General features: G+C 41.8%; 1 protein-coding gene across 7 annotated transcripts in view; it reads right to left on the reverse strand.

Moving 5' to 3' along the window:
• Positions 1–7,456: 7,456 nt before the first annotated feature.
• The window catches only part of CCDC85A (coiled-coil domain containing 85A), a 175,694-nt gene continuing 169,837 nt past the window's right edge, over positions 7,457–13,313 (reverse strand). For 6 of the 7 annotated variants that reach the window (XM_040553369.1, XM_040553370.1, XM_040553371.1 and 3 more), the window contains one exon: positions 7,457–9,492. In XM_040553369.1, the coding sequence (XP_040409303.1) occupies positions 9,403–9,492 (90 nt within the window). In that variant the 3' untranslated portion in view covers positions 7,457–9,402. Of the gene's footprint in view, positions 9,493–11,641; positions 11,647–13,077; positions 13,162–13,313 lie in introns of all 7 variants that reach the window. The other variant, XM_040553379.1, reaches the window with a different exon arrangement.

The following is a 13,313-nucleotide window of genomic DNA, read 5'->3' on the forward strand; positions in this document are numbered from 1 at the left end:
ATCTGCACAAGTCTCAGCATCACTCAGTAGCAGACCAGATCTCTGTGAATGTTATCAAAAGTCATCTGCTCTCCATTGTTCCTTTTTCCTGTTAATAAAGGGATATTAGCAGGGAAAAAAAAAAAAAAAAAAAGAGTATATGGTCACATAGGCCTTCTATCTGAGAAAAGAAAGAGCTTCAAAGGGCCAAGGGAAGCTAGTCGGATAATCTGAAGTAGTTCAGACCTACACCATCTTTGTTTTAACCTGAACATTTCTCCAAAATGGCTTCAGAGCAGAATGTTTATTGCACGCTGCTGGCACTTACCTACTTTTACAACAATCTCAATTTTCCATTAGCACTTGCAGAAACATTTTGCTGGACACAGCAAAGTTATTACTTAACATAAGCACAGACGGATTATGGAAGTTATATATGAATATTCCTGCAGTTTCCGTTCTATCAAGGTACCAACACAGTTTTTGTCACCACGGTACTTAAACACTTCTAGTACTCTTATAAAGTAGGGCTGAGAGAGGTGATCCTTCCCCTCAGCACCAGTGAGCTGTTGGGAGCACAGGGCCCAGTTTTGGCCTCCCTAGCAGAAGATGAACTTGGACATACTGGAGCAAGTCCATGGGAGGCCACCAGGATGGACAGGGGCTGGAGTACATGGTGCATGCCTCTCCACAGAGCTGCCCAGTGAAATGGTAAGAGGCAAGTGACAAGTGGGAACACAGGAAATTCTAGGCAGGCTTAAGGGAAACTTTTTCATGGTGAGGAAGATCAAACTGGATCGAACACACTGTGTCTCTGCTGTCAGTAATGGGTGAGCAATGTGTGGGGATGAACCCTAAACATCTGGTAGGGCCTACTCTAAGAGTCTGGTTCCCAGTGCTCCCCACTGGCACTCAGCCGCTAGCACGTGCCACAGCCAAAAGCAACAGCTTCCCCTGCAGATTATTACAAGCCACTCCTATCCTGTTTACTTGTTATGAATCGTTTCAGCATGTTTTCCACAGCCTGATTAAATTGTGGTAACACCTCATCTGTTCACAAGCGACCTGTCTAGGTCCTCAGGTGCCTGACCCCCTCTTCCTCCACCGTCACGCTTAGCCAGGCTCTGATGTGTAATCACTGGGCAGACCTGCTCCACAGACAGCTTAATTACAGCCACATGCTATTGGGGTCAACGCAGAATTTAGAGATTGAACTACAGGTAACATATGGCATAATTTATGATTACAGAAATATAATGGTGCCTTTCTGTCTTTGTCCCTGTCTGCCCAGTAATTTGCATGACTGGAAACCACACGCAGTGCATCAAGAACAGCGCTTTCCAAGTGGGTGAAGGATGGCAGCAGCTCTGCTTAGCCACATCAAGCCGTTGGCCTGGGGATAAGCTGGCAATGCTCTCCCCATGGGATGCAGCAAGGGTATGCCCCAGCTATGGTGTGGACTGGCCCTCCTAGACGGTCTGTAGCACTCTGAAATACCAAGTGGATATTATCCTGTATGCAAACTAACAGTAATGTGCTAATTATGCAGCTTTGCTCTTCGAATGAAGCTGTCTCTGACTATACAGATTTAAACACCTATTTCATTTTTTCTCCCAATGTTATTGATGGGATCTGTGGAGACAAAGACTAATTATTCACCATTTTATGCTTTTCTCTCTCTTGTATAGTTACTAGCATAACAAGGTGAACATTTAAAAAATTTCTAGCTATAAGTCATCTCTGGGAAATAAAATCTCTTCTTGTTTTAACATGTTAACATAATTTATTTACTGTGATCAAATGAAAAAGCTTTAGAGTCCTTTTAGCTACAGGTTACTCATCTGGACATGAGATGCTCTACATGTCTGTGGGGAGGAGACCATTTAAAAGTAGCATGCTTTACTTTGAAATCACTCATTCAGATGCTACCAAATGCCAAGATGCAAATAAGTAATCTGACCACAGACTATTTGAGTTTGATTACTTTTGATTATGCTTTGGGTTCTCTTTTTACAGTTCTGGTATTAAAATCCTGATCAGGAAAGCCAAGAAACTGTGCTGAGAGAGCCTTACCAAGAGAAACGCAATGCCTTGGGGGCTCTATAGCAGAGAACAGACTTTGCTCAGAAGAGAGCAAGGTCCCATCTGCAACACCACCTAACTGCACTACACACCAGACCACAAGCTAACCTAAGTCCCATTTGTTTCACTGATCTTCAGTAAAGCCTGGCACATGCACACCTGCATGCAGACACAGCAAAAGAAAGGGCTACATACATACGCTACATACTGATTCTGAAAAGTAGGAAACTAATAATTTGTACAGTTCTTTTACCATACTGTTCAAAACTTCAGTAGCAGAATTTATTTCATGCATCATAACTTAGAAAAGGGGGGGGGTGATGATGAACTTCTATGATGGCACCCGACCTGAGCATCAGCAACTCTAGAACTGCTGCCCAAGTGTGGAAATCGGTAAACCAAATCTGAGAACAACTCACTTCTTTTAGTCAGTATCTCAACTTCTTCCCTGCCACCAGTTTTATTTGGCCATGGCTACATACACTAATCCTCTGCTAAGCTGTTCTGAGAACACATTACATGCATGCTGCAGGAGAAAAGCACAGGAGGAGAATAAAACCTTAAGTCAACTTTGGTAGGCTACCAGCAGCATAAAGTGCAAGTGTCCAAGTGACATATCTAACTAAGCACTGAAATAGCCAGTGCAAAACTCCAGAATCTTTAGTGAGAATCCAAAAGGATGATGCAAAATGGCTATAGCAGGCTTAAAAATTTGAAAATAGAAAAACCAACATGAGGGAGTAAAAAAGTAACGTCAGAAAGAAAAGAATACATTAACATCAGTGTAAGGTGAGAACATACAAGAATAAAATTTGGCTTTAAAATGAGTTTCATAATCTGCTGTGATTGAAGTAAAGACCTTATTCAAGACAGCATTCATCTTGCATATCTTGGGGGGTTCCAGCCTGAAGCAAGGGGTTAATTCTCCAATTATTTCACAGGATTAGAACTACTATTTTTTTTCCCCAGGAAAAGTAGTGTTATTGTAAAGCCCATCCAGACATGCTATTTCATAATTAATTCTAAATAAAAAGTGAATTCTCTCCTTTGTCTAAATAGTTTGCTTTGGCTCAGCTAGGAGCAGCAATTAGCAAGACAGCCTCCCTGAACGTATTTGATCTGCTACAGAGCTTCCTGCTGCGTACCAGAAGAACAAAACTGATTTCACACAATCCATGGGGTTTATGTTGGCTGCATGTGCTATAATTAAAATGATCTCTTTTTTTTTTTTTTTTTTTCCTTTTCCTGAGGGCTTTGTTTATATGCTTGTGTTTTTTTGTGGGGAGACATGCACATACCCAATTTAGCAGTTCTGTTGATTTACACTTCTGCTCTTTACTGGTTCCCTTTGTAGTGCTCACTGTTTGTAGTTTGGTGCAGAAATTGGGACCCGTTATCATTTGTGTTATAGGTCCATTTTATTAGCAGGAGTAGAGGAACAGTTCCCATGGAAACGTTTCCATGCTTCATGGTGTGCTTTTCCTGGGATTTTCAAGGTTGTGGAGGGCACATGCAGGAGTCTGTGAACATTTCCCCTTCAGTAGGGGGAGAAAAATAACATATTTTTAGATTATTTCCTCTCTTATGAAGTCTAATGCCTGTGAAAACAGAGCAGCTTGACAGCCCCATGCCACAGAGAGATGTTCAAGCCAATTGCTACCACCCTGCCAACAAACCCGACCCCTATTCCGAAAGGCCACCTCAAAACCCCAGAGAGTGTTTTCCTCCCACTCTCTGACTTGTACACTGAAGCCATGGACGATGTTAGGGTTTGATAGCACTCAACGTACTCACCCAAGCCAAGGCGTACTTGCATCATGAAGGATTTTCAAAGCTTCTTGAGAAAAAGGATGCCATCACCTCCCTCTAGCTGAGGCATTTGAGCACAGAGAACACAACACTACTACTCATGGCAAACCCTACCCTGAGCATTTATCAAGAGCAATGCTAAAAAAACAAAAAAAACAAACAAAAAATACCACCACACAAGTGAAAACACCTTCTTTCTCACACAGCCTCTCTCTCGGGCCTCTACTGTCAGCACACGCATGGGGTGAGTCGCCCAGCAGATGGGTTACACCTCTGGGGGAATAAGCACAGCAAGAGATGCACCTACAGCCCACATCCTGGCAGGGCAGCTCCCTGTACACCTTCTCTTTTTCCTCTTTCTTTCCAGAGTCTGGGGATGGGTTCCCAATATTATTTTTTCCTTTACTTTTTCATCTGAAGACTTATAAGCAAATTATTAAAAAAAAATTAAAAAATACTTCAGACTATTCATAGTAGTTGGGAAAAACACCAAGCAAACTTCAGAACACAAACCTCACAGTCAAGGTCACTGCATTGAAGAGAGAATTATGACAAATTCTTATTCAAGTGAAGAGTAATTATCATGTCCTAACAAACATATTCAATAATTCATTATTATTATTTTGGCACTTCTCTGTGAACCTGCTGTTTAGGAAGCAGTTTGAGATGATAGCAAGCCTTGGGGCCCTTCCCCACCGGCTGGTGGAACAAGAATTACTAATGTTTGTACAAGGCTGGAGCTACCCGGAGCCTGGCCCTGGTTTGTCCAGAGAAGACCTCACCAAAACTCAGGGTATGTTCACACCCCCACCTCATAACCTCATGTTTTCAAACAGAAAAAAACAACAAACCAACCAACCAAAAACACCAAAAAAATCCACATCCACAGAATAAAACATGAAAGTATTGCAGAAAGTGTGCGCAGTGTGGAAAAGAAGAGCAAAGGTCATGTTAAATAGGGCCTATAATTCTTTGGTCAACACATTTATATGAGAGGTGGGAAATACAACCTCAGCTCCTGTGCCTGGGGAAAAACGTCTGAAATAATGTTGTAAGTATGATCACAGTAAGTGGTGAAGTATCTAAAAAGTACAAGCTTCTCAATCATGTCCTGGAAATACGAAAAGGGAAACAGAAAAGGCAGAAAGGCAGACCCTCCAGTCTGATTTCAGAGGAGACAGCCACAGGAACTAATTAAGTATCCGAAGACACTACGGTTTTATTTTTCATCATCCCCCGTGAATATTTCTCAGTTTTCTAATGACTCCCACGGAAGTGTTTGAGCTTTCTCAACTAAAAGATTCAAGTAAGGTTTGTGTGCCTGGTCCATGTTCTCTCTCAGAACATTTTTAGAACATGATAAAAATATTTTTTTGTTTCTGTAAGACTATTTAAAACTTGATTTTCATTCACATTGCCACTTGTGCATTGTCTGACCCTACACCAAAGCTAACAGGAGTGCTCAGGATTGTTCCACGTAGTCTCATGCTCCTTCATCAATTACTAAGCCTTCTCTCTGATCATTTTGTGAAGTGGCCCCACTATTTGCCTTTTCATAACAACTGAAGTTTCTCTTCCACGTTTTGAAAATCGCAGCCACACCATGCTATTTCTGGGTTAAAAAAAAAAATCATGATGAGTCTGGAATCACCAAGGAAGAGGGGACAAAGGAATTAAAATAAAAGTCGTTAACAGCAAAAAGATCATTTGTTCTTTCCTCCTTTTACAGCTTATTGTATTGTTCAGATGGCATTTCCCAGAGCTGGCAACCCACACCTTGCAATTCACTTCTGGGCCACACTGCACGTGCTAGAAAGTACCATAATCATGAGGCAGCCCAGCAAACACCTGTTCGCTGGTTGATTAAACAATGAAGTGCCTCTATTTATTAAATCCGGGCAGGGCTGCTATCAAGTCAGCTGTTCTTACCTTCAGGTGTCTGGATAACCAGAAGTCACAGCCTGAGGATGTTCATGGCTAGGATCCCAGGGCACATGGTTCACCTGAGCCTGGAAAACATGAATTTGGAAACAGTAAGATGTCTTGTCATTATATATCTGGCAGCTCTGTTTGCTAGTCTGATCTGCAGGATTTCAAAATAAAGGACAGTCTTGAAAAGATGTTTTTCCCCATTATCTCTACTATCTTTTTCTACATCAAACTGGTGAGATTAGTATAAAGAATTCACAGTCTCCTGGGACTTATTTCAGAGATGGATAAAGAATTAAATGAACTAGTGCCCTGGCAAGAGCACTGTTTGGTGAGGAGGTACCCAATAGTGACACATGAAGCAGGACGTTACAGGATACACGAAAAGCCCAGGGGCATTTGGTGTTTGAGATGTTCGCATCATGCGGCTGGGTGCCATCCCCATGCCACAAAGCCTGTTTGGGCTGGCTCCCAGCCTATACTCAAAATATTAAAAAGGACATGTTGGCTTGGCGCTGTGTTCATAAACACGTCCATCAGCTGCAACCTTTGGGGAACAGGCTCTACTGAAACCATTCACTTGCTGAAAAACAAACTGCCATTCTTTACTTTCTAAGCCTTATGCAAAACAGCTTTCCTCCACCACAGCAAGTAAAATCTATTCACTATATCTGCTGTGCAAGTGCTATTTAAAAGCCACTCACATAGTGAATTTTATAGCTCATTCATGCTCAGCTCAAGAACTGAGAACGGCCCTGTAACAACATGTGCAAATTTTCTACTGATAAGAGTTATGCTAAAAACAACTGAACAAGGAATCCATGAGGTTGGGCGTGCTTACATTTTACTTTAAAACACCTAACTGTGTGGGCAGCAAGCAAGACAAAGGTCTGTAACTACTACAGCAATCTTTATTCTTTAGTGCAGAAAAATATCAGCAGGCTACAGGACCCCCAACAGCACTGACCCTCTTCTCTATGCACTGCCCACAATTTCCTCTTAGTAAGCTGTATTTTTAGCAGACCTCACAGGATTTAGTAGCTGAAAGATATCGATTGCGCTAGCTGCTTTTTTCCAGGAGAGTTGGTGCAAGTTCTCTGCTCTCTGCACATGCAGTAACAGGAAGGCCGCCTGCTGCACTCTCCCCGACACCCGCAGCCCATAGGGGACGAGGGGGCCTGGTCCCCAGGACAGAGTTGCAGCAGGCACACAGTGGAACACAACCAGCCTCCCACAGCACCGCCAACACGCTTACACCACTTACCTGAGGAAAATGGCTCCAGGAGCTCCACTTTGCCCTGTCCTTGCCCAAAGCAGCACTGCACAAGAAGGGGGTTGGAATGGCCCCACGCAGGTGCCCTAGGGCTGCCCTTGCAGCACAGCTGGGGACTCAACAAGTCCCACCTGGGAGCTGCCCTGGCGGCCCCGCTGTCTGTACATCAACGCATTCAGCAGCTACTTCATTTAGCATAAAAGATACGAGCGTGTCCACTTATCTAAGATTTTTGGAGAGACCTGGAGAGAAGGTGAACAAAAATCCACCACATGCAGCTAGTTTCTCAACCTAGCAAGAAATATTTCAAACAGCTCCTTCAAAGCTACATGTGAGACAAGCACCTCCCGGCTTCGGTCATTAAAGGAGAGCAAACGATGGTGAGATTCTATAATTTATTACCATTGCTAAGATGAACACAGATACTTGATACCCAGTCGTATGCGGAACTGTAAAAAAATAGTTTTAATACAGTATCAAAATTTACACAAGAGTAGTGTCAAAAGACCAGTGTCCCTCAAATTAGCCCCTGCACATACGTACTGCAGGCACAAGTACATGTTTTATATTTTTTCATACATATATATAGAGAGAGATATATAGGAATACAACAATTTAAGTTTAACTATGCAAACAATATGTATGGGAGAAAACAATGTATAAAGGTAACAGACGACTGCTTGGGCTGGGTTATACATATAAGAAATTATGCAAGAGTGCAATGTCTCAAAAACGGAAGGCTGGATTCTGCATTTCCAACTCAAGGAGACGGAGCGACCAGGAGTTTTGCCTGAGAAAGCAATGCTGGATCAGAGGCCTCACATCAAATGGTACCAAGTAAAAATAACAACAGAAACCAATATAACTACTGCTGCAAATTAACACACTTCTTCTGAAGACAGTTAGCAGATTTTACATCATACTCCTATACAACAAAAGATTGTACAGCAACCAAGCTACATTCCACTGCAAATAGCTCACGAACACAGCATGTTGCAAGCTCAGAGAAAAAGGATTCTGACTTGGGCTCAAATCTCAGTAACCAAGAACAAACAAGAAAACCAGGAATTGTTGCATTCCTATTTTTCTTTTAAACTTTTATTAATTATTTTGATGCTCAGCTATGGTAAAAAGTTAAGCAACAGCAGTCACAAGCCTGTTGCACATTCATACATCAAACTATCGTTGCTTTTAGATATACACAAAATACCTATCATTGCAGTTCAATACACACAACTAGTATCATACACAGAGGTAAAAAATAAACTAAGCACACCTAGGGCGCCTTCTGGTCAAATCTCAGGCAATCCAAACAAGAGCTTTCTGCCTCATAATAATGAAAGACGTGCTCCGAGTATAATAAAACCTTTTGCTTTCAAAGAATGCTACAGTAGCAAGAAAAGCTTTATTATAATGCAGTGCAATCTTTTAGATTTTTATAGAGTCTTGTTAAATAAACCAGCGTGTTTGTAAATTAAACAGTAGAAATTAGCATCCTAGCAATTGGAGAACACTTTCTGAAAAAAACTCCAATGGAAATTCTGATCTGAGACCTATAATAGTGATACCTAAGTATTCTGTTTGTTAAAGGGCTGTGAACATCAGACATCACGTTTTGTATCAAAGTAAATTGAAAAGAAAGCTATCTTCACTTTCATTTAGAAAGAAAATGTGTTTCACTACAAGTACTGTAGTTATGCTACACTACTGGCTGGTTAGGAGACAGTATGGTCTTTTAGCACCTCCAAAGGCAGGTAGTCTACCAAAAAAAAAAAAAGAAAGGAAAAAGAACCAGCTGTAAATCGTCTAAGCCTAAGCACCATTAGCTGATACTTTAGATACTTTACAGACTGAAGTGTGAGTTGCTAAGAAGTGACTTTGTCAGAACTGCGGGGACCAAAGGCACAGTTTATCAATGTCTCTCCAGTCTGGTGGAAAACTTCTGTTAAATCTAGTGGAAAATTTGTTCAGACTTACCAGAGTTTCACTGTAACTAACCAAAATAATAACTTATTTAACTCCTGCAGAATCCCAATTATCGTTTAGTTAGGAATGGAAATACCTCAGTGCTTCTAAATGTGGCGCGTTGCAATGACGAGGCAGCAGTTCACTAGCCAGTACACTGAAACAGCAGTACCGGGGGACACTGCAAACCTAGCTCCTCCAAAGACCTCTGTGCAGCATCTCCACTAGCTCCCAGCGAAGTCTCGTGCAGTGCATGGAGCCACCCCGTCACCAGCTGGGACAGCGCTGGGGACACAGTCAGGTCTTTGTCTCTTGCCAGCAGATCAAACTCTTTCTCTTCAGAGAGAGGATGTGCTTGGGGCCTGTTACATAGGTCCTTTATACTGATTTCCTGACAAATGTTGTCTAATTCCAGGGCACGACCCTGCAGCATCTCCAAGTTTCCTCCACACAACCTAAAGGAAGGGACAGAAAGAGAGCCCATTACCACCAGGTAAGGCACACGGCGTTGATCCAGACATGCATGCGGAGGTGCCCCACGCTCGTTGCGCAGACCATGCAGCACAGGTAGGGACAGAGGGGAGGGACACGGACCAGGAAAAGTGTTTCTCGAGAGATTCAACATTCTTTCTGAACACGGAAAGCACATGCCTCTAAAAATGGTTAGAAATGGAGACAAATGAAGTAGCACGTGCATCACCAATGTATTTTATGCTTCAGACACAAGACTGAGGGCATTTACAGGCCTCAACTGAAACTTGGTTCCACATTTCCCAAGCCACATCTCTTGCAGAACACAATTCAGAAGCACAAAACTCAGTCCAGAGAAGTCTAAACATTTCTAGTTCAATAAGCACAGAGAAGTTCTGCTCATTACAAAGGATTTACTTGTTCTCTTAAAATCAAGCAAGGCTTTAAAAGTGTCTGTTTTCATTTGTTCTTCCTCGAGCTCAGAGGAATTGTGCATGTGGTCACTGTCCCCTACGTGCTTGTGTGGTTTGTTGAATGAGAATGAGATCTCCCACTTGGTAAAAGTTATCCACCTTTTTTTTAGCGAGGACCATGTTAGAAAGATTTCCTTTCTCTTACATCTGCTCCTATTCATGACTGCGTAACACCCACTTTACAATTATGGAATTAAAAATGCAGAGAAATCGTACCAAAAAGCAATTCTGGAACGTGTTTTATAACGACTTAAAAAGAGATGTACCAGTTAGAAGCAGGAGGATGAGCAGGCACCTCCTCCAGGGCCACCAGGAGCAGAGAGGTGACCACCACCATACTGCGCAGTGCAATTTAACGTTCTCTCTGTTTAATAATCATCATCAACTAGCAACCAGCTAAAGTAGAACTACTACTAAACCACTCAGTCTCTGGAGCAACGCTACTACATCTTGAGAAAAGCAAAAACTGATTTCCATTGTCATTATTAATTATGTGTATTTTAACAGTGCCTAAAGCCAAGGAGTGAAACACAGATTGCGTTCCCTGGCACTGAACAAACGCAAAGCAGCTGGATGCTGGGAAGCTGACACCCTGAAAAGACACAAGCCCCAGTTCCTAGAGCTGACAAGCAAAGGCAGAACCACCCCAAGGTCCTACTGTTATTCTGTGCAAGAGATGGGAAAATAACCCCTTTGTGGCTTTGTGGATTTGATGAGACAGGAGTTTCTTTCTGACATTTGGTCACCGACATTCCTAGCCTCTAACTAAAAGGTAAGGCCACTTAAATGCCTTTGTGAGAAGGCACGTTGTGCAGATATGCCTTTCAACAATTTTCCTGGTCAGTAAACATTAGCCAATATTTACCAAGCAGCTCATGCTGACACAAAAATAAACTAAAAGGTGACACTTCTCTAAGTTCTTTATTTCCAGCTGAACAAGTGACCCCTGATTGCTAGGAAGGGACAAAGGCATACAAGACAGCCCTGAAAAACTGGTATCTTAAGCAGAACTGACAAGGTGGGGTCAAAGGAAACATTCGTGCCATTTTTATGAGTAGGAAACAGAAATCGTTATCAACAACCACTTTTGCTCTGTGCAAGAGACCTTGGTCTCGAAGGCATCCCAGTAATTTTATTTGCCTCTTTTTCAGAAACACAGGGTGACATAAGCTAAATTTCTGCAGATTTATCATCAAACTCTCCTTCTGTGCTAGCAAATGTACAGTTCTTTGCATAGGCATGATAGCTGGACATATTGCTGCCACCTGCACACATGTTTGTTTGGCCTCTGCGTTGCATATGCATTTTGGATTTGCACATAAGCTTGCTTTCTTCTCAGCTCGCTAGTTCAACACTGACTTGTCACATGCATCACTAATGAAATTACTTTGTGCTTGCAAGCACTCAAGAGAAAATGTAATGCCTGAGCATTCCTGCATGTGTTTTAAATACTTATGACAGAATATAAAGTTCAGTACCAAAGACTTCACTCAATATTTTACAGAAGCCTTTCCTGAACAAAGGATAGCTATGACGTTCTCCATAGCGTCATGGTGATTCATTTCTGGCTTCCTTCCAACACACCAAAGTGAAAGTATGGAGAAATCTCCCTGGAAGCCAGGTGGAAACCTGCACCCTAACTGCAGACAGGAGCAGCTACGTTACCTGAGGGCAGCGGCAGCAACTGAGGGCCGCAGTACTTCATGTGCCGCATTAAATACTTGTGCAGATCTCTGGGCTCCCTGACTCCTCTGCCCAGCTACTCCACCAGCCCCACACGGCATACCCCATCTTCCCTTCGGCTCCCAGTCCCAGTGAGCCTTCTGCAGCCCTGTGAACAAAACTTACCAGTCGCCTGAGGAAAATCACGAAGAACCCCTCTCCATACTTAATCCCGACATTCCTGTGCTGTGAAAGTACCTCCACACTCACTAACACATGATAAACTACCTCTAAGCCTGCTGCTATATATTGCTACGTTCTCCTAAGACACTACAAGTGTATAAATACAAAGCAAAAACATTCTCAAATAAGCCGTGATGAGGTGGTGTAAGTACCATATGCACACCCTGAGGAGAAAATTCCCACAGCCATTATCTTGATAAAACATTCATAAAGAACCATACAACATGAGTTATGCATCCAAATTGCATTTGGTACCCATCAAGACTATGCACCAAAATTATGGAGCCCCAAATCAGACTTGTCAACATTCCACTGTTTTCACAGGCAAAGCGATGCCGTGGCAAATGTTTCATGCAAACAAAAACCCGCAGCACATGAAGCTGGAGCAAAACAGTGAGCTACAAACTGGAAGAAACTGCAATGAGAATGCAAAAGAGAAAAGAAACATTATAATTAGTTCATCACAAATCCACTGTTCTTTTAACAGAGACTAGATGAATATAAGAAAAAGTAAAACCAGGGAGGAAATAACCAACTATTTTAGAAGTCTAATAATATACCCATAGTCAAATCGGACATAGATCATAAAGTTGGAAGAAAAGGCAGTGTTTCAATGCCAGCGGCAGAGCCTTGGATGACTGGGGAACAAAGGGACAAGGCAGAAGGACAAGTATATATTTGGGATTTACAAAAATGAATTGATAATGTCAAGTTTAGCATACTAGCATTTTAGAAGTGGCTTTACTTATATCCTGAGAACTTTTATAGACTATTAAATATGTATTAGTTAGAAAATGCTTTTTACCCATATCAAAGAAATTTACCCAATCAAAGAAATAGCATAGGCAACAGATATGTGCCTTTAAACGCATGGGGAAACTGAGGCTGCCAGACTTCATATTTGCCAAATTTCATTCTTCTGAAGGATAAATTCAGGTCAGCTGACTCATACTGTAATTTATCCCTAATACATTACCACACATAGAATTTTCTAATCAATACAGACCAACGTGTTAAAAATTATTGTGTTCCTATTAAAACAGTAATTGCGTTACTAGAACAGTAATTGACTTGATTTCCATATGAAAACTTCAAGGACTTGCTGTCAGCATTTGAATAAAAATACTTTGTATCTTCAGGTATTTCCGGGCTCAATATGGAATACAAAATTAAACACCTTAAACTTACAACACACACTTCTCCAGCCACGTTTTTCTGTCTCATGGAGGTAGTGAGAAGTGTCTTTACCAGCCTGCTGACTTATGTTTTCCTGAGCTTCTGAGACAAGGGTATGTTTTAAAAAAGAAAAAAGACATTGTACCAATTTGTTTCTCAGCCACAAATAAAAGCAGTAGTATATTTAAGCTTTCACAGGTCCTTCCTGAGTATGGACATGCACATTTAACTGTCCAATTGCATTTAAAGAT

The sequence above is a fragment of the Cygnus olor genome, chromosome 3 (assembly GCF_009769625.2).
Source record: "Cygnus olor isolate bCygOlo1 chromosome 3, bCygOlo1.pri.v2, whole genome shotgun sequence".
Taxonomy (NCBI): domain Eukaryota; kingdom Metazoa; phylum Chordata; class Aves; order Anseriformes; family Anatidae; genus Cygnus; species Cygnus olor.